Source organism: Lepidochelys olivacea (assembly GCF_965140295.1).
Source record: "Lepidochelys olivacea isolate rLepOli2 genome assembly, chromosome: 7".
NCBI lineage: Eukaryota > Metazoa > Chordata > Testudines > Cheloniidae > Lepidochelys > Lepidochelys olivacea.
Genome location: NC_140417.1, coordinates 81,803,610 through 81,826,295, shown reverse-complemented (window position 1 = coordinate 81,826,295; position 22,686 = coordinate 81,803,610). Strand labels below are relative to the sequence as shown.

Below are 22,686 nucleotides of genomic sequence, written 5' to 3'. Positions count from 1 at the left end.
ATTTATAGTTTAAAACAAAACGTATTCAAAAACTGGTTTGTTTTGCTAATCCAATAATCCCAATTTTTTAAGGAAATGTATTGTTTCATGCCCTAGAGGATAGGTTTGGGGAGATTTGAATTTCTCTTCTAAGTGCCTGGGTTTATCTCTTTCAACTCTTTCCCCCCTTTTTCTGAATAGGTTAGTCTCCCTTATGCAGCTAAAATAAGGAGTCAGTCATGAACGCTAAACCAGTGAGAGAGCAAGAGCAGGAGGAGGAAAATTACACAAACTTAAGCTTGAAAGAGAATTGAGTCCATTCCCCATCATCCCCTGCCCTGAAAAGATATTTCTATTTTTCTTTAGGAAAGTTGAGTCCCTCTTTTCCCTAAATTCCTGTTCTTTGTCTTCCTTCCTCTCCTCAATCCCTGTATCACTCTGTGGTCTGGGCTTCAGTCTCAGACAAAGAGAGTCCAAGAGCAGATCAGTTGGCTCCAGCCAAGGTCTCATCACTACCTTAGTCAATCAGCCACTTGCTTCCATGTTTCTCATATTTTTCTCTTTACATGCTCAGTAAAGGAAGATGTGGTGGAAAGTTTGATTTTCTAGTAGGGCTTTCAGGAGATTAAAAAAAAATAATCGTGATTAATCGTGTGATTAAAAAATTAATCACGATTAAGCACACTGTTAATATACCATTTATTTAAATACTGTTGGTTGTTTTCTACATTTTCAATTTTTAAACCTTGGGTCTAGTGCTGTGGCTATCTTTAGAAATCTCACATTGGTACCTTCTATGTGTTTTGTCAAATCTGCAGTCAAAATGCTCTTAAAACGAACAATGTGTAGTGGGGTCATCATCCGAGACTGCTGTAACATTAAATATGTGGCAGAATGCAGGTAAAACAGAGCAAGAGAGATACAGTTCTCCCCCAAGGAGTTCAGACACAAATTTAATTAACTCATTTTTAAACGAACATCATCAGCATGGAAGCATGTACTGTGGAATGGCATGAAGGGCCATATGAATGCTTAGCCTATCTGGCATGTTAAATACTTTGCAATGCCAGCTACAAAAGTGCCATGCGAATGCTTGTTCTCATTTTCTAGTGACATTGTAAATAAGAAGCAGGCGGCATTATCATCCATAAAAGTAAGCAAACTTGTTTGTCTTAGCAATTAGATGAACAAGAAGTAGGACTGAGTGGGCTTGTAGGCTCTAAAGTTTTATATTGTTTTGTTTTTGAGGGAAGTTATGTAACAAAAACAATCTACATTTGTAAGTTGCACTTTCACGTTAGAGACTGCACCACAGTACTTGTATGAGATGAATTAAAAAATACTATTTGATCATTTTTACAGTGCAAATATTTGCAATAAAAAATAATATAAAGTGAGCACTGTACACTTTGTATATTGTGTTGTCATTGAAATCAATATATTTGAAAATGTAGAAAAACATCCAAAAATATTTAATACATTTTAATTGGTATTTTATTGTTTAACTGTGCGATTAATCACAATTAACTCAAAAAAATTAATCACGTGAGTTAACTACGATTAATCGATTGCCCTATTTTGTAGGGTGTTATTTTTTTTAACAGCAAACTCCATTTCACACTTTTCTTTAAATTTATGATGAGTACTGGGGTGCTCTGGGTTTAGTATTGTTTTCATATAGCTTTTTATCGAAGTCATAGCCATATTTCATGTACAGATCAGACTAATTCATGCTTCCAGTATGCATTCGGTTTGCATATAAATCTTGGATTTTTTTATTTTATTTTTTTGGTCAGAGTATCCCTACTCCATGTTTGTCAAACAGAGCTTAAATCACAATACCAAGTAAACCATGCACACACTAAAAATATGTAAAAATATAGCCTATCCCATGCCATAATAACCAGTTCTCATATTGTACAATAAGAAACATACAAACATACAACAGTAGATTTTTCCATTGATATTTGATACTTAAGTTATTCATTCTTTTCAAAATAGTGAATTAAAATTAATTCAACAGCAGTTGTCCATATCTCTTTTCTGTGGGGCTTGAGGCAGCTATCGTGTGTAACTTAAAGGAGCTCACACAGCTTAACTTTTTTCAATCTGTTTTGAAAATAAGTCCAATGTTCTATTTGCAACCATCTGCCACGTATTACATTAGAGAAAGTAAAAGGCAGAAAAAGGCAGGGGGATAATGGGACATAGATTGTTAGGTCATTGTTAGATTCTGCCAGACGGAAATGATCACTGTTGCAGGATGAGTTGTACTTTAGAGCCCATTTAGTCCTTCTGAGTGCACCCTTCAGGTGACAGGCTTGGCTTCCTTTACCTCTCTCAGGAGTGTAATACTGCGATCCAACCACTTTTGGACTGATCTCTGGGTTGCAGCCCCCCTGTTTCCCAACCGTGTAACCATGACAGGCCCAATTGTACTTACCACTAGCAAGAAAATTTCTTTCTGGTAGTATGTGACCAGTGGCTGACTAAAGTGACAAAACACAATTTTATCAAAACAAACATATTGTTTATTCACCTACAGGTACATAGCAAACAGGGAAAATGGATAAAACAAGGAAAGGCTGGTTCTTGCCCACGCTATTTTGCCCTTGGAAGTGTTGGGTAAATTGCACTCTGCTCAGACATCGCTTGTCCTGGACTGGGAGTGACAGACAGCCCCTCTAACATGCTCTTTTTCCCTCAGAGACTGATCTCCACCTGCTGCAATCTACTTAAGGCCTCCTACCTTCCTGGGCTGGGGACTTGGTTTAATAGGCCCTTGGATTTGAACCTGGTGAGAATAAACCTGGCTAGCCCAGCTGGAGCTAGGCAGGTGAGTATTCCCCAGTTAATAGTTTCCCCATTGTTTCCTTAGGTATCTCTGATACTTTCTCTGACAATACGGTACCTTATCTTTGCTGCTGTTTCCCCTCTTACAGCCTTCTTTGATTTGACTCCTTGTAACCAGGCAGGGTATCAAGCATATGAACTGAGGTACACATGATGTTCATAAAAAAATTTCCTTTTCTCCCTCATTTGCCACAGAAATAAAGGGGACACTTTCCATTATCATGCAGTGTAAGATGTTTGAGACTGCTTCCCTGAAATCAACACTCAAGGTTTCGAAGCAAGGACAGCTAGAGAGATCCTTAGCCTAGAAGGGGACTTTTCTTAACTACTTATGCTGGGAAGAAGATTATGAAGTGGGAGTCAAAAAAACTAACAATTTTGGGAATCATTAGGAAAGGGATAGATAAGACAGGAAATATATTGCCTCTATATAAATCCATGGTACGCCCACATCTTGAATACTGTGTGCTGATCTGGTCTCTCCATTTCAAAAAATATATATTGGAATTGGAAAAGGTACATAAAAGGGCAACAAAAATGGTTAGGGGTATAGAACGGCTTCCATATGAGGAGAGATTAATAAGACTGGGACTTTTCAGCTTGGAAAAGGGGGGAATATGATAGACGTCTATAAAATCATGACACGTGGAGAAAGTAAATAAGGAAGTGTTATTTACGCCTTCACGTAACAGAAGAACTAGGGGTCACCAAATGGAATTAACAGGCAGCAGATATAAAATAAACAAAATGAAGTATTTCTTCACACAAGGCACACTCAACCTGTGAAACCCTTTGCCACAGGATTTTGTGAAGGCCAAGACTATAATAGGGTTAAAAAAAGAACTAGCTAAGTTCATGGAGGATAGGTCCATCAATGGCTATTAGCCAGGATGGGCAGGGATGCAAAACCATGCTCTGAAGTGTTCCTAACCCGTTTGCCAGAGACTGGGAATGGGCGATGGAATGGATCACTTGATTATCTGTTCTGTTCATTCCCTCTGAAGCACCTGGCATTGGCCACTGTGAGAAAACGGGCTACTGGGCTAGATGGACCACGGGTCTGACCCAGTATGGCCATTTTTATGTCTGAAGTCCTTTCTTACAGGTTTGGTGTTTGTAAGACATGCTTTTATTTCGTAGGCAGAGTTTTCTAGAGCTTCCCTAAACAATATGAAATCTAGTCAGTTAAAAAAAAAAGTATTTGAATGTAGTTTGAGATACTACACTGAGTCCCTGACATATTTTATGGCTTCACCCCGCTGTTCTGTGTCTGCTTTTCAAATGTATTTTTCTCTCCCCTTTTGCTGTGGGCGGACTATGCACAAATAACCTGAAAAACAAACCACACCCCCCCAGCCTGATATCAGCTCCACCCATTCAAACTGCTCTCCTCTGTAACACCAGCAGCAAGGAGCGGTGACAGTGCCACGAGCCCGGCCGCACTTCAGACGAGCTGGCGGCAGCAGCGTGAGGCTGGACGGGGACAGAGCAGATGCGCTGTAATGCCGGTCTGGATTGTCTCCGGCACGGCGCAGTGGCCCTTGAACGTCACATGGCACTTTCGCCGGGCGGGTGCTCGTTCTACGGAAGCCCGGCAGGCCGGCCCGGGAATAACACTGTACTCTCCCCCTCCCCCCCCCGTCCGACGCACTCGGGACAAAGAGCCACAGCCTGCTACCTGGCAGCGACGCCCCCTCCCCCCAACGTGCCCTGCGCGAGCCGCTCGCTGCGCTGGCCGGCCTTCCATTGGCTGAGCGCCGCTCGCGCCCGCCGTCCCCCCACCAGCCTGCACCACGCGGGCCTGTATTTCTGTCCCGCCCCTGAGCTGAGCGCGGCGTTACAGAACCTGCGCGACTCTTCCAGGCTGGCGGGACTTTAATTCATAGGCGGTCGCGCCTCCGTCACCGCCCTCTCCGCCCGGTATCGGGTCTCTCGGCTTCCACCATCGTCATGGAGCTGGGGCGGGAAGAGCAGCGGGTGCTGGAGGAGCTGATGGAGAAAAGCGCCTGTGAGGCGCTGGCCCCGGCGGAGAGGTACCGCCCGGGGGAGGGATCCGCCACAGCGCGCGCTGTTCGAAGTAGGAACGAGGTTCAGGGCCAGCCGCCTTCTCAGCCTGCCCGGCCCGCTCCGCGCTCTCGCTGCGGGGCCCGAGCCCCCCTTGCCGGCCCCTCGCTTCGGGGGATCCCGGCGCCCTGTGCCCAGTTCCTCTGCCCCGGGGGGCCGGCCCCGCGCCCGGGGCTGTCAGTCCGAGCCCGGGGAGCGGCTCGGAAAGCAGCGGCGATTGTAGCCCGAGGTGTTTCACTGTGGCTGGTGGCCAACAGGCAGTTCTCTGGTAGGAACTGGGGCGTCCTGTGTCCCGGAACCAGCTTCCAGGCTGCGTCTCTGTACTGAGGAGGAGGGTGGCTGCGAGCCACAGGGCAGAGCTCCCCGGTCTGTCTTTGGGGTGGGTGGGAAGGCGTCTCTTTCAAACAAAACAACAACGTCCTTGGAACAAATTGAATTTGGAGTTTCTAGACCAGCGGTTCTGAAACTTCATTGCACTGCGACCCCCTTTCTGAGGACAAAAATTACTACATGACCCAGGAGGGGGGACCAAAGTTGGAGCCAACCACCTGGGGGGGCAAGAGGGGGCAAAGCCTGAACTGCTCTGAGTGGGGGGGGGTCCAAAGCTGAAGCCCAAGGGCTTTAGCTTCAGGTAGAGGGCTTGTAAAGTGAGCCCTGCCGCTGCCTAATGCTGAAGCCCTCAGGCTCTGGCTTCAGGTCCAGGCCCAGCCTGGCGAGTCTAAACCAGCCCTGGTGACCCCATTAAGATGGGTTTGTGACTGTACCCAACCCATAGTTTGAGAACTACTGTTCTAGAGCAGTGCATTGTTGATGTAGGCTCCAGAGCTCCTTTGCTATTTTCAACCAGATTTCCCAGAAAAACTCTACCTTGGGATGACACATGGCAGAGGAATGAAAACTTGTTTTACGTTAGGAAGCTTGCTTCAGTCTTAAATATGGAGTGGCTGTGACCTCCAAACACCACTGTGTATTTGGTTGCATTAATGTAACTGTTTCTTAAGTTTTCAGAAGAGAGCAGTTGACTTAAGTGACACAATACTCAGCAAAGGTTTGAACAACAGATACCGTATCTTAAGAATCAATGTAGTACAGAAAAATGAGGATGATCCTGAGAAACACCTGACAATTACGGCTTCTCAATCACTTGAAGATACAGAACTGTGTATTCTAAGGAATGACTGGTAACTGATATGTAAACATAAATATTTTCTGTGAGGGGATATGGTGTTCTATTATGAACTAAGTTGTCTGCATGCTCTCTTCTGGGTGGGGTTTTTATAGGGCTGTCAAGTGATCAAAAATTAATTGCACGATTATACAATAATAGAATATCATTTATTTAAATATTTTTGGATGTTTTCTACATTTTTCAAATATATTTCAATTACAGCACAGAATACAAAGTGTATAGTGCTAATTTTATATTTATTTTTATTACAATTTTCTGCACTGTAAAACAGCAAAAGAAATAGTATTTTTCAGTTCACCTCATACAATACAATATGATGTGATTTGGAATATCAGAGACTTGGTGGGATAACTCACCTGGCTGGAGTACTGTCATGGATGGATATAAACTGTTCAGGAAGGACAGGCAGGGCAGAAAAGGTGGGGGAGTTGCATTGTATGTAAGAGAGCAGTATGACTGCTCAAGCTCCGGTATGAAACTGCAGAAAAACGTGAGAGTCTCTGGATTAAGTTTAGAGGTTTGAGCAACAAGGGTGATGTCATGGTGGGAGTCTGATATAGACCACCAGACCAGGGGGATGAGGTAGACGTGGCTTTCTTCCGGTAAAAATGGACGTTTCTAGCTTGCATGCCCTGGTTCTCATGGGAGACTTCAATCACCCTGATATCTGCTGGGAGAGCAATACAGCAGTTCACAGAGAATCCAAGAAGTTTTTGGAAAGTGTAGGGGACAATTTCCTGGTGCAAGTGCTGGAGGAACCAACTAGGGGCAGAGCTCTTCTTGACCTGCTGCTCACAAACTGGGAAGAATTAGCAGGGGAAGCAAAAGTGGAGGGGAACCTGGGAGGCAGTGACCATGAGATGGTCGAGTTCAGGATCTGACACACGGAAGAAAGGAGAACAGCAGAATACGACCCTGGACTTCAGAAAAGCAGACTTTGACAACCTCAGGGATCTGATTGGCAGGATCCCCTGGGAGAATAACATGAGGGGGAAAGGAGTCCAGGCGAGCTGGCTGTATTTTAAAGAATCCTTATTGAGGTTACAGGAACAAATCATCCTGATATGTAGAAAGAACAGTAAATATGGCAGGTGACAGCTTGACTTAACAGTGAAATTCTTGCTGATCTTAAACACAAAAAAGAAGCTTACAAGAAGTGGAAGATTGAACAAATGACCAGGGAAGAGTATAAAAATATTGCTCAGGCATGCAGGAGTGAAATCAGGAAGGCCAAATCACATCTGGAGTTGCAGCTAGCAAGAGATGTTAAAAGTAACAAGAAGGGTTTTTTCAGGTATGTTAGCAACAAGAAGAAAGTCAAGGAACGTGTGGGCCCCTTACTGAATGAGGGAGGCAACCTAGTGACAGAGGATGTGGAAAAAGCTAATGTACTCAATGCTTTTTTTGCCTCTGTCTTCACGAACAAGGTCAGCTCCCAGACTACTGCATGGGGCAGCACAGCATGGGGAGGAGGTGACCAGCCCTCTGTGGAGAAAGAAGTGGTTCAGGACTATTTAGAAAAGCTGGACGAGCACAAGTCCATGGGGCCGGATGCGCTGCATCCGAGAGTGCCAAAGGAGTTGGCGGATGTGATTGCAGAGCCATTGGCCATTATCTTTGAAAACCCATGGCGATCGGGGGAGGTCCCAGACGACTGGAAAAAGGCTAATGTAGTGCCCATCTTTAAAAAGGGAAAGAGGAGGATCCAGGGAACTACAGGCCAGTCAGCTTCACCTCAGTCCCTGGAAGAATCATGGAGCAGGTCTTCAAGGAATCAATTCTGACGCACTTAGAGGAGAGGGAAGAGTCAGCATGGGTTCACCAAGGGCAAGTCATGCCTGACGCATCTAATTGCTTTCTATGATGAGATAACTGGCTCTGAGGATGAGGGGAAAGCAGTGAACGTGTTCTTCCCTGTCTTTAGCAAAGCTTTTGACACTATCTCCCACAGTGTTCTTGTCAGCAAGTTAAAGAAGTATGGGCTGGATGAATGGACTATAAGGTGGATAGAAAGCTGGCTAGATTATCGGGCTCAACGGGTAGTGATCAATGGCTCCATGTCTAGTTGGCAGCTGGTATCAAGCGGAGTGCCCCAAGGTTCGGTCCTGGAGCTGGTTTTGTTCAATATCTTCATTAATGAGCTGGAGGATGGTGTGGACTGTACCCTCAGCAAGTTTGCAGATGACACTAAACTGGGAGGAGAGGTAGGTATGCTGGAGGGTAGGGATAGGATACAGAGTGACTCAGACAAATTAGAGGATTGGGCCAAAAGAAATCTGATGAGGTTCAACAAGGACAAGTGCAGAGTCTTGCACTTAGGACGGAAGAATCCCATGCACCGCTACAGGCTAGGGACCGAATGGCTAGGCAGCTGTCCTGCAGAAAAGGACCTAGTGGACGAGAAACTGGATATTGGTCAACAGTGTGCCCTTGTTGCCAAGAAGGCTAATGGCATTATGGGGTGTATAAGTAGGGGCATTGTCAGCAGATCGAGGGATATGATTGTTCCCCTCTATTCAACATCGGTGAGGCCTCATCTGGAGTACTGTGTCCGGTTTTGGGCCCCACACTACAAGAAGGATGTGGATAAATTGGAAAGAGTCCAGCGAAGGGCAACAAAAATGATTAGGGGTCTGGAACACATGACTTAGGAGGAGAGGCTGAGGGAACTGGGATTGTATAGTCTGCGGAAGAGAAGAATGAGGGAGGATTTGATAGCTGCTTTCAACTACCTGAAAGGGGGTTCCAAAGAGGATGGATCTAGACTGTTCTCAGTGGTAGCTGATGACAGAACAAGGAGTAATGGTCTCAAGTTGCAGTGGGGGAGGTTTAGGGTGGATATTAGAAAAAACTTTTTCACTAGGAGGGTGGTGAAGCACTGGAATGCGTACCTAGGGAGGTGGTGGAATCCCCTTCTTTAGAAGTTTTTAAGGTCAGGCTTGACAAAGCCCTGGCTGGGGATTGGTCCTGCTTTGAGCAGGGGATTGTACTAGATGACCTCCTGAGGTCCCTTCCAACCCTGATATTCTATGAATACTGTAGTGCAATCTCTTTATCATGAAAGATGAACTTAGAAATGTAAAATTATGTACAAAAAATAACTGCATTCAAAAAAAAATGTTAAACTTCAGTGCCTTCGCAGTCCTACTTCTTGTTCAGCCAATTGCTCAGACAAACAAGTTTGTTTACATTTGTAGGAGATAATGCTGCCCGCTTCTTGCTTACAGTGTCATCTGAAAGTGAGAATGGGCCTTCGCGTGCCACTTTTGTAGCCGGCATTTCAAGGTATTTACATGCCAGGTATGCTAAATGTGCATATACCCCTTCATGCTTCGGCCACCAATCCAGAGGACTTGCTTCCATGCTGATGACACTCGTTAAAAATATAATGCGTTAATTCCTTGGGGGAGAATTGTATGTCTCCTGCTCTGTTTTACCTGTCTTTTGCCAATATTTCATGTTATAGGAGTCTCGGACCCAGCACATGTTGGTCATTTTAAGAACGCTTTCACTGCAGATTTGACAAAACACAAAGCGGGTACCAGTGTGAGATTTCTAAAAATAGGTAGAGTATTCAACCCAAGGATTAAGACTCTGAAGTGCCTTCCAAAATTTGAGGGATGAGGTGTGGCGCATACTTACAGAAATCTTAAAAGAGCCACGCTCCGAAGCGGAAACTACGGAACCTGAACCACCAAAGAAGAAAATCAACCTGCTGGTGACATCTGACTCCGATGATGAAAATAAACATGCGTTGATCCGTACTGCTTTGGATCGTTATCGAACAGAACCTGTGAATCTTTAGCGCATCTGGCACGAAAATATCTTGCGATGCCAGCTACAGCAGTGCCATGCGAACACATGTTCTCGCTTTCAGATGACATTGTAAGCAAGAAGCAGGCAGTATTATCTCCTGCAAATGTAAACAAACTTGTTTGTCTGAGCAATTGGCTGAACAAGAAGTAGGACTGTGTGGACTTGTAGGCGCTAAAGTTTTACATTGTTTTATTTTTGAATGCAGTTATTTTTTGTACATAATTCTAAATTTGTAAGTTCATCTTTCATGATAAAGAGATTGCACTACAGTGCAGTATAAGGTGAACTACAAAATACTATTTTACCATTTTTATATTTTTATTACAAATATTTTCACTGTAAAGTGAGCACTGTACACTTTGTATTCAGTATTGTGATTGAAATGAATATACTTGAAAATGTACAAAAACTTCCAAAAATATTTAATCAATTTCAATTGGTATTCTATTTAATAGCGCAATTAAAATGGCGATTAACAGCAATTTTTTATTAATCACGTGACTTAACAGCGATTAATCGACAGCCCTAGTTTTTCACTATCTTAAAGATGAAAACAAAATTCAAATATATTATCTTAATACAATTAATATAATATCAACTCAATATATGACTTAATATGGTATCAACATGTTAGTGTCTTTTATTAATCTTGAGAGCAGCTGGTATCAAATGTCAATTATATTGTCTTCTAGTCTTCACATCATTTTGTCATGGCTTAATACTCTAACAAACATGCAAAATGGTGAAACTGTAAATGTGCTGTTTTATGTGCTAATTGCAGCAGTTTGTGCTAATTGAATTGATGACATGGCCTCCAGGAACACTGATTCTGTAAAGTATGTAGGTTGCACGTTTCTCAAGATACACAGTCTCAGTAAGAATAACCGTGTCATAAAGTGAGTTTCATTTCAGATCACTAAATTTGAGAGTAGCTGTTTAGTGGAAAATACAGCGGAACTAGTTTAATGCAGAATCCCTATCCCCTGGATTTCATGGGCTCAGTTTTTGGGAGCTCTACTCCAGATGCTAAAGTTGGCAAACTTCAGTTATATGAAGATAGGGCAATGCCAAAAAGCAATCACTTAAAATAAGTTAAAGACAGGCTTTCAAGAAGAGGATAACTTGTGGTAGAGAATTAAAATCTTGGTTGGGATGGGACACTTTCAGAGTGTGATTGCTTTTATAAGGGGCACTGGCAAGTAATTGTTCTCAGTTGTTGTATTACATTGGATAATCTGGTAGAATGTCTTCCTGATTCTGTTCTATTCTGAAGTCACTACTGCAGTTCTTCTTAAAAAATTATCTTAGATTCTGCTTACAAATGAGGCTATATAGAACTGATAAAAATCTTGCAGAATTCTATTTGACGTTACTGTAAATGAGTAGAAAGTCAGTTCTGTACAAAGTCCATGATCATGTACAAGATCTGAGTGCAAAACATACTGGATTAGTTTGTGAGACTGCTCTTGGTGGGGTTTGAATTATTTGAGTACATGTGTGTTGTCTGTAACAGAAATTTGTGCAATTTTTTTTTTTTTTTTTGAAATACGCTTTCTCTCAAATATTAAGATACTGTTTCTGTAACAGTCAGTGAAAATCATGCTTGTTTTACTAGTGTAAATTGCTTTTTATTTAATTTGTTTTCAGTGGTTTTTCCAGGCTGACTTTTTGAAAAATTGGATGGTTTACTCTGATTTTGGAATATGAACTTCATTTCTAATATATCCTTATGTCTTGCAAATGGTTATTGCAATTTGTAATTACTTTATAGGTATTCTGTTCCAGTAGTTCCAGGAGACATCATTCACTTAGAAGGAGATTGTCATTCTGGTACCTGGATAATAAATAGAGACTCTGGATATCTAATTCTGTACCCAGATTTGCTGCTTTCTGGCACTACAGTATCAAATAGTATTCGATGTATGAGAAAAGCAGTACTGAGTGAAAAGTTCAGGGTGAGTACGGAAACCATGGAATATAAAACATCCTAAAACTGGTGACAAATCACTAAAAAAAAGTCCATGCTTTGGAGCAGGGACATGAAAATTGGCAGATAGTGGCATTTGTCTGGGTTGTGCCTTTTGCCATCCATGTGAAAATCTACTGAAATTTGGCCAAGTTATAAGCCTTTGGAAAAAATCTTAGTTTGCACGTTATCGGAGACTTTGTGGAGCTTTGCAGCCAAGTTCACTGGAAAATTCCTTGTGTACTGAGTATAGGGCTGAGCAGGACTTTACCTGTAATTGCAGCTTTGGGCTGCTGCAAACCAGGGTTGGATCCAGGCACGGGAACTAAAAGCAGGGAGAATCTTCCTGTTCTCTCCCTATTGCCTCCTAGGCAGCATGGGTGAGGAAGCAGCCTGATTTGAATGCAGAGAGGTGGGGAGAATTCATGGTCCCATTCCAGTGGACTGAGGAGAGGCTGGTCCCTACTGCTGGCAGCAGCATTCGATGCATGCTGGAATGAGCATGGTGCTGGAATGAGCCTGCTGCTTCCTGCGTGGGGGAGCGGTGTGCTTGTTGTGATTTTTTTTTTTAATTTATTTTCCCCTTGTAGAGTTGTGAGTCCAGTTCGCGGCAGATGCTGATTGGTACAATCCTTCATGAAATTTTCCAGCAAGGAGTAACAAATAACTTTGCACAAGAAAAACTACAAGAACTTGCCTTCAGAATTGTCCATGGACCAAAGTATCTAAAAGAAATGTAAGTGACATTGTAGATATCTGTGTCTAGATTTGAAGGATGGAAGAAGATGATAATTTTGTCTTCCAGGTGTAGTGTCTGTGGTGCAGTAACTCTTTTAAAGTGCAGGATATTCAGAAGCAGGATTATTAATTCAAGAATATTCCACCAAAATAATCTTTGTGTTTGTAGAAAGTATTCATGGTTTTTATAAAGACACTTCCTTGTCTGAGAGTAAAATATTTCATTTAAATTGAATTCAGCAACTGAATAAGATGTACAAAACCATAGCCACTCACGAGAGAGGTGAGGAAAATTATTCTTTTGGCAGGGTGGGCAAGTGGATTTTTTTGGCCTGGGCTATTAGATTGTCACAAGTTTTGCAAATCTGTGCTAAACATGACACAAATAATTAAAAAAAATACTGTGCTGATCCCTAGAAAATTCTCACCTGACAAAGCAGTGAGGTCTCTAATTTTTTTTAGAGTACTAATCTAATTATTTTATACCACTAATCTTAGATTCTAACTAGAAACACTAACAGTTACAGAAATCTGTCTCTTCAATTCCCAAACTCCCATTTTGTGTTTGTGGCCAAAAGCGACAAAAGACTCTACATTTTGATCTGAAGGCCATCAGATTTGTGATGATGCTAATCTCAAGACTTTGATTAACTTTGCTACAAAGTCCGTCAATTATGAATAAGGCTCTGTGTTTGTTACAGAAGTCATGGAAGTCATGGATTCTGTGACTTCTGCAGCAGCCCTGTGCGTCAGGCCCAGGAGTTGCCTGAGCAGCTTGGGCAGTCCCCTGGGTCAGTCGCACTGGCTGCTGCTTGAGCAGTCTCTGCGCGCTGCCCTGTGGTTCCGAGCCAATGGGAGCTGCAGAACTGGGGTTTGGGGTGGAGTGGAGGCAGCACGTGGAGCTCTAGAGAGCTGGGGCCGCTGCTTCCTTGGAGCTGGGTAAAGAGCCTGCCCCAGCCCCACCAACCCCCCCAGCACCTGCAGCACCCCCCGACCACCTGTGCCCCCAGCACCTGTGGCCCCTCTCCCCCAGTTTTAGTCGGGGTATTTTTAGTAAAAGTCATGGACAGGTGTCAAAGTCAGATTCAGGACTCACATAATTTGTCAGACCACTCTGTTTATTAGCAAAGCGCTTTGCCAATGCACCCAGATATAAATGAGCCCCCTGCAAAAGCTCAATCTAACTTATTTATGCAGAAGCCAAAGCCAATTTAACATAGGAGACAAAAGGAAGCAGAAACTGACAAATATACATACATATCTTATTTGCATACTAACATTTACCAATCTCCTAGCTCAGTAGGAGCTCTAAGTTAATTAGTTTGAGGACCCATTGTCTCACACTCCTTAATGTTTCTCTTCCTAACAACTATATTTCAACAAACTCTTCAAGCAGCATTTCTTTAATGAATTATAATTTCAATATAAATCATTCTACTTTCACACAGGTTACAGGCCTGTGAATTTTTATTTACTGCCCATGACCGATCCATGACTTTTCTTAAAAATACCTGTGACTAAAACATAGCCCTAATTATGAACTTGAGTTGTGCAGAAAGTACTTTGTAAATCACAGGCTGCAGGAAAAATTTTAATGGTCACTTGTCCATGGACAGTTAGAAGTTCAAATGTATTGAACTGATAAGAAATATATTTGTCCCAATTCTCAGATTGGGGCCTTATTCTCCCATGCGAGTTAACCATAGCAGCAATATTTCATTTTATCTGAAGGTATTTTTTGTTTTCTACTTGCTCTGTTGGCAGCTATTGTGGCAGGTTTCTTGATTGTTAATCTTTTTTGTATTTTCCTTCAGTTCTTTTAGTGTCTAAATTTGTCATCTCTTTAAAATAAACTAAAATGCCACTCCTATCGCTCTGAGCTTGAATTAAAATTGAGACCATGTAATTCAATTTAAGTAATTCTAATGCATAAATAAACTTAAGGATAATGGCTGTCAGGTTTGAAATCTAGACCTGATAATACAGAATACAACTAATCTAGTCCTAAACTCCTAAATGAGTCTAAATGTGCTGCCTAACATTATAGGGGAGTATCCTGTGCCTGTGTTCACATAAATGTTCATAGTCCCCTTTGAAGCCTTTTCTTTTGTTTTTAACTGAGGCTAATATTTAGTAAACTACTTCAGAGTGCACAAATATTTGTGTGTAAATCTTTCAGCAGAGACTTAAGTAATTTTTCTTTTTATAGCGGTTTATAACTAATTGTCTCAGATGCTCCATTATTGCACACTCTTAACTTCATATAGTGAGCAATCCCACAATGCAGAAAGTTTAAACACTTGTGTAAGTCTTTGAAGGATGGAGGCCCCAGTAAACTAGATTGCATATTCAGTTTAGAGTCTATTCTCCTTCACCCTATATTATTCCTTATTTTCTATGTAGTACTTAACGTGTATGGGTTCACTTGTACAGGTACTACTTAAATCTGAAACAAGAAGAAATCATGCAAGAGATAGAAGAATATCTTCCATCAATTTCTAAATGGGCAGAAGACTTCATGCACAAACCTAGTCAAGCTAACCACAACAAAATGCAGATAAAACTGTAAGAAACCATTACTTGCACATTAAAAACCTGTTTTATTGTTACCTAGCAAAGATGTCACTAGTGAAATTACTTTACTTTGTCTCATTAATTTGTTCATCTGAATTTTAAAGCAAAAACCTTTTATTCCTTTCTGCATTTATTGATGTGGAGCTGACTCATGGCCTTGCTGCCTAGAAAGTTGGCCTTGTTAAGCAAAGAATGACTTGGTCTACAGTGAGTTACTTGTTTAGCTGCAGCTGCATTGATTGGGAAACAATATTACAGGTGTCCGTGGTGATGGAGAATGGATCTTGTAGAAATAACACCTTTTGTTCTTAAAAAGATTCTAGTCACAGTAGTCAGTGTTAATCAATTCACAGAGTAGAAATTTTGGCACTGGAAGAACTAGCTTATTTAATCAATTGACTAAGCTATAAAAATATATATAGTTAAGATTAAAAATCTGGCTTTCATCATACTTGCTCATTGCAAAGTTTTCTTCCTGTCCATGCTTCTCTGCCATTTAGCTGCCTGCTCCCGTGGATGTAAAGGCCAGTCACCTGGTCCTCTATTTCCTTCATAGTTAAATTGGCACGGTTGAGGAATAAAAGTGCTTTTTAAATAGTATTAACTTCAAGGTAACTTTTAAAAAGGTTAAATATTTTGAAGATCAAATAAGGCATGTTCTTCAGAAGGAATTCATGACACTTTAAATTAAGTTTTTGCACGTCTGTAACAAACATTTAAATATAATTTTTAAAAATATAACTTCTTCAGACTGAGAAATTACCATATCAGTGTACAGTTTAAGGTAGCCTTTTGAGTTGAGGCCTGATCCATATATAGAAAGTTTGCTTGAGCGGGCCGTAACACTCTAACTATCTTAAATTAATGGCTAATATTACACACACAGATCTTTTTGCCACTGCAGTGCAGGCACACTAATAAGTTCCCTGTGAAGATTTAAATCTTTGGAATTCTCATGGGTACCTGTTTAGAGAAATGCAGCAGCTTATATCTGTTTCTAAAGTAGTCTTGTAACTCTTCAGGTGATAAAGTTATTTGTTTTTTTTTAAATTTGTTTTGCTTTCCTCGTAGACCAAGTGATGGAAAAATAGAAGATTTATCTTGTAATATTGAAGTTGCAGAGTTCCTGGATATTGAAGAGAATATCTGGTCTCCCAGGTTTGGATTAAAGGGCAAGATTGATGTTACAGTTGGTGTGAAAATACATCGCAAGTCTGGAACGCAATATAAAATAATGCCACTGGAGCTTAAAACTGGCAAGGAATCTAACTCCATAGAACACAGAAGTCAGGTAGAAATGTTTAAATGTTCAGCATACACAATTGTCATATACTTGTTTGCACTTCATCTAATAAATGATGGCTGAACCAGTTTATATGTAATATAATTAGGTATTATGGATGGCTTATCATGATCTCAAACCTGTATTTATGAATGAGGAATTGAGGAATGTGGAAGTGTTTACAAACTACCACCTTCAAGCAAAGGTTCGGATTTCCATAAGGGAGCGAGGAGGTAATCTCAATGAGTAGCCCCAAGGGAAGAAACCAGGATCACTGTGTGGAGATTGTATCTTTGATCTGCAAAACCTCCCGCAAAGGCTCTAGGGAAGAGAGAATATTAGCTTGAAATTGTGTTATCTTTCAAGAGATTTCTGCAGGGCTGGATGGGTAACTATTCATTCCTCCGTAGCTAATACCTCAGAGAGGCCTCTTCAGGGTCCAGAGATGGGGAGGTATAATATTGTAGAGGTGGCAGAGTTATGGGTATTTACTTCCTGCATCGCCAACTAAATAAGCAATTCTCAAATTTAAACTTTTTTAGAGATTTTTCTTATGGAAGAAATCTTTAATGGAAAAACATCAATTAGATGACAAGCATTTATTCTTTGTAATCTTGTTGGCAATGATAAGGCTGCTTACCTGTACAACCTTAACATATTCATATGACTTATGCAATTTAGGTAAATATCAAAATACACTTTAATACATTTTTTTAAATGTCTTCAGGTTGTTCTGTACACCTTGTTGAACCAAGAACGAAGAGCGGATCCTGAAGCTGGATTTCTTCTTTACCTTAAAACTGGCAATATGTATCCTGTGTCTGGCAATCGAATGGATAGGAGAGGTGGTTTTTCCCAGAAACAGTGCTTAACTATTGTAAATTCTAAGAGTTTTTTTCCACATTAACGGTTACTACATTGTTCTCTCTTGAAAATATTTATACTGGTTGATGTACCACTTCCAGAAACTAGTAAACAGTGTTGAGATAAGTTCTTTGTTTTGACAAGAATGCTTAATCTTCCTGGAATAATTTTGGATATAAAAAAATGTACACTACACCAAAAATATCTTTATGATGAATACTGTTTGTGCTGTGTACGTGCCCATTGCTTGGAGCCCCAAATCAATTAATAAATATTCACTTTTTTCCTGTTTCTAACTCTGAAAGACTAGTTCACATTTCTTTTCTTTTTTTCCTTTACAGAATTACTAAAGCTAAGAAATCAACTGGCCTCTTACTTATTCCACAGTATGTGTAAATCTGCCCTAGGAAATAAGCAAACACAACTTTCCTCTTTGCCTCCTGTAATTGATGATAGTCGGGCCTGTAAATATTGCTCACAAATGCACAACTGCTTTCTTTATAGCAGGTAAAAGAAACTTTCAGACTTTGGATAGTAAACACTTAATTTGTTTAAAAAAAAAAACAGTTTTGGATTTTCTGTGGTGATTTCACAGTGTTGATTAACACTTGCCCTTGGTATGCAATGACTTTCTCCAAAGATAAGCATTGTTCCATTGATTCCTCCCCAGCCTTGACAATTTAAGAACCTGCTCCTACAGAGGCTTACCCAACTATTTATCTTTACACTCTGTGAGTAGTCCCACTGAAGTCTCATACCCAAACCTTTGCAGGGTTGGGGTCTAAATTTGTGATTCTCTTAAGGCTTGCCTACACAGGGAATTGACTATCATAGCTATAAGAGGAATAATTACACCAGAATGGCATCCACACAGAGAGTTATGCTGCCATAACTATACTGATATAATTATTCTGCTAGAGCTATGCTCGAAAAATTTACCACATAGACAGACCCTTAGTTACTGTTTAGTGCATCCAACTTCTGAAATTTTTCTGCACTTAGTTTTAAAAGTTGAATTTTTAATAACAAACTTTGAGTTTTCTTTTGCCTGTCCAACGATATTGAACTTTATATTTTTGTTTTATCATGATAAAAGAATACAATTAAAGGCAGTCTCAAAGATATTAAATGGGTTTTCAATAAATTAACTTTTATTAATTATAATACAGTAATTCATTTGTATATCATATTTAAAAAATTCAGATTATTTACATCATAAGTGTTGGGTGTAAGAGAGTAGGAGGAGTAAAAGGAGATTACCCCTAAACATAGTGGCCAAAATTGTATGCCTAAAATTATATGGTGGGGAGATCTGGGCCCACTTGCCTCCATACTGTTTTCTAAATTTAAATCACCTGTGCCCCTGTGATATTTTCCTTTTTAAAGTCCAGTCTTGTAGTGTCCTCCAAAAAAGACCATCTTAAAGCTGCCTGAAGTTTTTAGTTAGGTTAAAAATTGTTTCCTTTCAGAAGTGTTGTTTTCATACATGACACTATACCAAAAAGTCTACAGGTATTGCACTTGAAACAGTTGTTGGGGTGAGTCCATTATGTATGCTATGTAAGTATATATGTACATTAAATAAGATAAGGGGATTTAGCATTCATAAGACAAAATGATGCTATATTGATAAATATAGTCTTCAGAATCTTTACACAGCCATGGCTCATTTTGTAAATAGAGATAGCATTCTTTATGTAGAGGACAGAGAATATTATGCTTGAATTATTTGGAAAAAAACCAAAAAAACAGTGAACTTTTCATCTGTGGACACTCCAAATTATTACCGGGGACATCCAGTCACTAATATGAAAGTACTAATGTAAATAAGGGGTGTAGGAACAGGTTCTGTATTTGGAATTTCATGCTCACATGTAAAGATTTGGAATAGGATGCTTTTCCCCTAGGTTTGATTTGTTCAAATAGATATTTTCATTTAGCTTTTGTATTTTACCTTATGGAATTTAGTAAGCATATGTAGTCTTAAAAGAAGATGACTTTTCCTTTTTTAACTTGATGCTTGTGTCTATTTTTAGAGCTGTAGAGCAACAGATGGACAATGTCCTTATTCCTCTTGCTGTGGTACCCATTATTGAAAAAGAGACCCAGCATCTGAAACTGTCTCACTTACAGTATTTCAGCCTGTGGTATCTGATGTTAACCTTGGAGTCACAGTGTGGAGAGGGCAAAAAGGGACGTAAAAATATATGGCTGATGCCTGCTTCAGAAAGGTAAGATGGAAGTGAGGGCATTGTCTGTGGACAGCTCTTACCTGCTTGGTTTCTTGTAACTCATTGTGTCTCCTGCAAGAGACAAGATCTTTCTTTCAATCCTTGGGTAAATATTCTGATTATACAGTTACTTGAGATAGCAGGAAGTGCTAGTTCGTGTGTGTGGGGGTGTCTATCAAAAGCATTGGGCTAGTACATCTGGTGGTATGGTATCACCAACCGGTTAGGTACCTTCTTGGGGGAAGGAGGGGAACCATAAAAGGACCCAGGAAGATGATGATAAATTGTGCCTTATCTTCATTCTTATAAAATAAGATCACAATACTTTTACTAGCCTCACCTCCCTTATGTGTGCAGCTGGATGTTGTCTGCCGCCCCAGCGCCTTGCGCTGCCTCTCTGAATCAAGGCTCTTGACAGGCTGTATTCTGTTCTGTGCCATATTGCTAGTACAGGCTGCTCCATAGGTGGCTGAAAGTGGACTGAGGGTTCATGGTAGTGCATCATTTCCTATTAAAATCTCACTAGCAGCCATGCATAACTTTATTGGTGAAATGCAGTAAGAGATTGTTTCAGTGAAGCATGGGCAGTAAGATTTCAGTTGTACTACTGAAGCGCTAAAAACCGAACTTACATTATAGTGCAATTCAACCTTTTTTGTTTCAGAATTTAATACTTTGACTTATCTTGAGTAATCTCCACTGTGTTGAGAATCTGTAGACCACTTATCTGGGAGTTTCACAAAACAAGCAATGTACTTTTGTTTTGAAGCCCACATATGCTTGCTTCCAGTTTTATCGCTTTCCCTTTTGGGAAACAACATCTGATAGGGTAGGATAGAAATGTATAGTATTCATAGATTTCTTTTCTTTTTAAGGCTAGAAGAGACCATTATGATCTAGACTGAGCTGCATAACACACACCATAGAATTTCACCAATTAATTCCTGCTTTGATCCCATAACTTATGGTTGTGATAGAATATATATTTTAGAAAGATATCCAGTCTTGAATTGATCAGGGCTTTGGAATGTAGCTAGTACATTTATCTTGGGAAGAAAAAGACAGCCAATATAGTGAAAAAAAACTACTCTAAGACCTAAAATGAATTACTATTAAATCTTAAACTGATAAAAAGCTACTTCTAGAAAATTACTCAAGGCAGCTTACACTTTTACTTTTAATGTGTTCATAGAGAAAAGGCTGGAGACTGCATTGGAAATGTGATCAGAGTTGAACATGTGCAGGAAGTTTCTGATGGACAATATCTACATTATTTCCAGCGTAAAAATGGTACCATGCCTGGAACAAACCTGTTGGTAGGAGATAGAGTTGTTGTGAGTGGAGAGAAGACATTACTTGGCTTGTCTGCTGGCTATGTTAAAGAGGTCAACGTGACAAGTATTTCCTGTTTATTGGACAGGTAATACAATCAGAAAAATATGGCTGTTCGAAAGGAAGTGTGTGTGTGTGTGTGTCCTTTTTTTACAATATAAAATTAAGCACACTTTGTTAATGTCCACCATCATAAAAAAGCAAAAGCCCCACACTAAATTCAAATAGCAAAACTTGGGCTAGGCCTCAGAACATGTGTGCGTTGTGTTTTTCCCAGGGAGTTGTCCACCAATTACCTAGGCTGTTAGCTAATAAGCAAAATATTACAGCATGTTTCCAAGCTCCATCTATTTATGACAGCAAAATGAAATGCTATTCATAGACTCTGTGGATCTTTATATTATTATCATCCTTTCTTCCTTGAATGCAGTGGTGTTGGAATAATTTTTATAGTGGGAATGCTGAAAGCCATTGAACGAAACTATAGACTCTATATATGATGGAAACCACTTCAAGCCAGAAGGTGCTGCCACACCTCCAGTACTCCTAGTTCCAGCACCCTTGCTTGAATGCTTTCATCACCAGTGAAATGCAGTCATCACCTTGCTGACATGAATAGGGGTAGTTTTATTCCTTCTTGGAGCTATTGTTTCAGGCTACCTGTATACGTCAGGCAACGTTACTAACAACAATGCTGTAGGATGTTAATAAGCAGATGTGGAAGCAAAGGCAATTGTATTCCTGCTTATTATTCTTATGTCTTTCAGGAACTTATCTAAACTCCCTAAGGACACTATATTTAGGTTAGATCATGAAGAAGGAATTTCTGGTATTGATGCCCCCTTAAGAAATCTTTCTAAACTGATGGAGAATTCTTCTGCCAGGTTTGTAGAATTGAATTGTTTTCAGATCTTGTTTAGTGATTGTATAAATGTTCTCACTGATAGTAATGTTGTCTAATTCCTTTTTTTCTCCCTAGTGAAAAGCTTCGTAACTTAATAATTGACTTCCACAAACCACAGTTCATCCAGCACTTGAGCTCTGTTCTTCCTCCTGAAGCAAAGGAAACTGTTGCAAACATTTTAAAGGGTACAAATTATATTTAACTCATAGCAGCTTAAATTATTCTTTATTTTTTGTGGGAATTCTTATATGCATTGACTGATATAATTAATCTGTTTAGAAATATACACCTCAATTGCAAAGCACCTGGCACCTTTCATCAGTAAAATGTGAGCCTTTCCACTTTAAGGTTCAGATCTGAGCAACTCCAACTTCCCCTTATTTCTACTATTAAATTAGTCCTAAACCAGTAAAAAGGTATGCATTTCTTGTGCATTTAAGCTCTTTAGTTTCTTCCTCTTACTGACTATTGGAGGGAGCAGGTTCAAGAGAGATTTACCTTTCACTAAAACATTCTATGGGTTGGTAAAAGGGTGTTAACTGTGAGAACAAACAACAAAAATGACCCTTCAGAGTAGCAGCCGTGTTAGTCTGTATTCACAAAAAGAAAAGAAGTACTTGTGGCACCTTCACTGTACAGTTCACTGTAGCTCACGAAAGCTTATGTTTAAATAAATTGATTAGTCTCTAAGGTGCCACAAGTACTTCTTTTCTTTTTAAAAATGACCCTGTAGATTCTAATTTCTATAGGGGGTGGCAGAGAGAGAGAATCATCTCAGGCTTTCTAGCGCAGAGGTGGGCAAACTATGGCTCGTGGGTCACGTCCGGCCCGCGGGACCCTCCTGCCCAGCCCCTGAGCTCCTGGCCCAGGAGGCTAGCCCCCGGCACCTACCCC

General features: G+C 40.4%; 1 protein-coding gene across 2 annotated transcripts in view; it reads left to right on the top strand.

Moving 5' to 3' along the window:
* The first annotated feature begins 4,615 nt into the window (after positions 1–4,615).
* Positions 4,616–22,686, top strand: part of DNA2 (DNA replication helicase/nuclease 2) — a 34,506-nt gene continuing 16,435 nt past the window's right edge. For both annotated transcript variants that reach the window (XR_014712356.1, XM_084633605.1), the window contains exons 1-12: positions 4,616–4,865; positions 5,898–6,077; positions 11,673–11,856; positions 12,458–12,603; positions 15,039–15,170; positions 16,251–16,470; positions 17,189–17,306; positions 17,667–17,832; positions 19,362–19,556; positions 20,749–20,976; positions 21,656–21,772; positions 21,868–21,977. Coding sequence is in view for 1 of the 2 variants with exons in the window: in XM_084633605.1 (XP_084489731.1) it covers positions 4,783–4,865; positions 5,898–6,077; positions 11,673–11,856; positions 12,458–12,603; positions 15,039–15,170; positions 16,251–16,470; positions 17,189–17,306; positions 17,667–17,832; positions 19,362–19,556; positions 20,749–20,976; positions 21,656–21,772; positions 21,868–21,977 (1,879 nt within the window). In the remaining variant the exon portion in view is untranslated. The remainder of the gene's footprint in view (positions 4,866–5,897; positions 6,078–11,672; positions 11,857–12,457; positions 12,604–15,038; positions 15,171–16,250; positions 16,471–17,188; positions 17,307–17,666; positions 17,833–19,361; positions 19,557–20,748; positions 20,977–21,655; positions 21,773–21,867; positions 21,978–22,686) is intronic.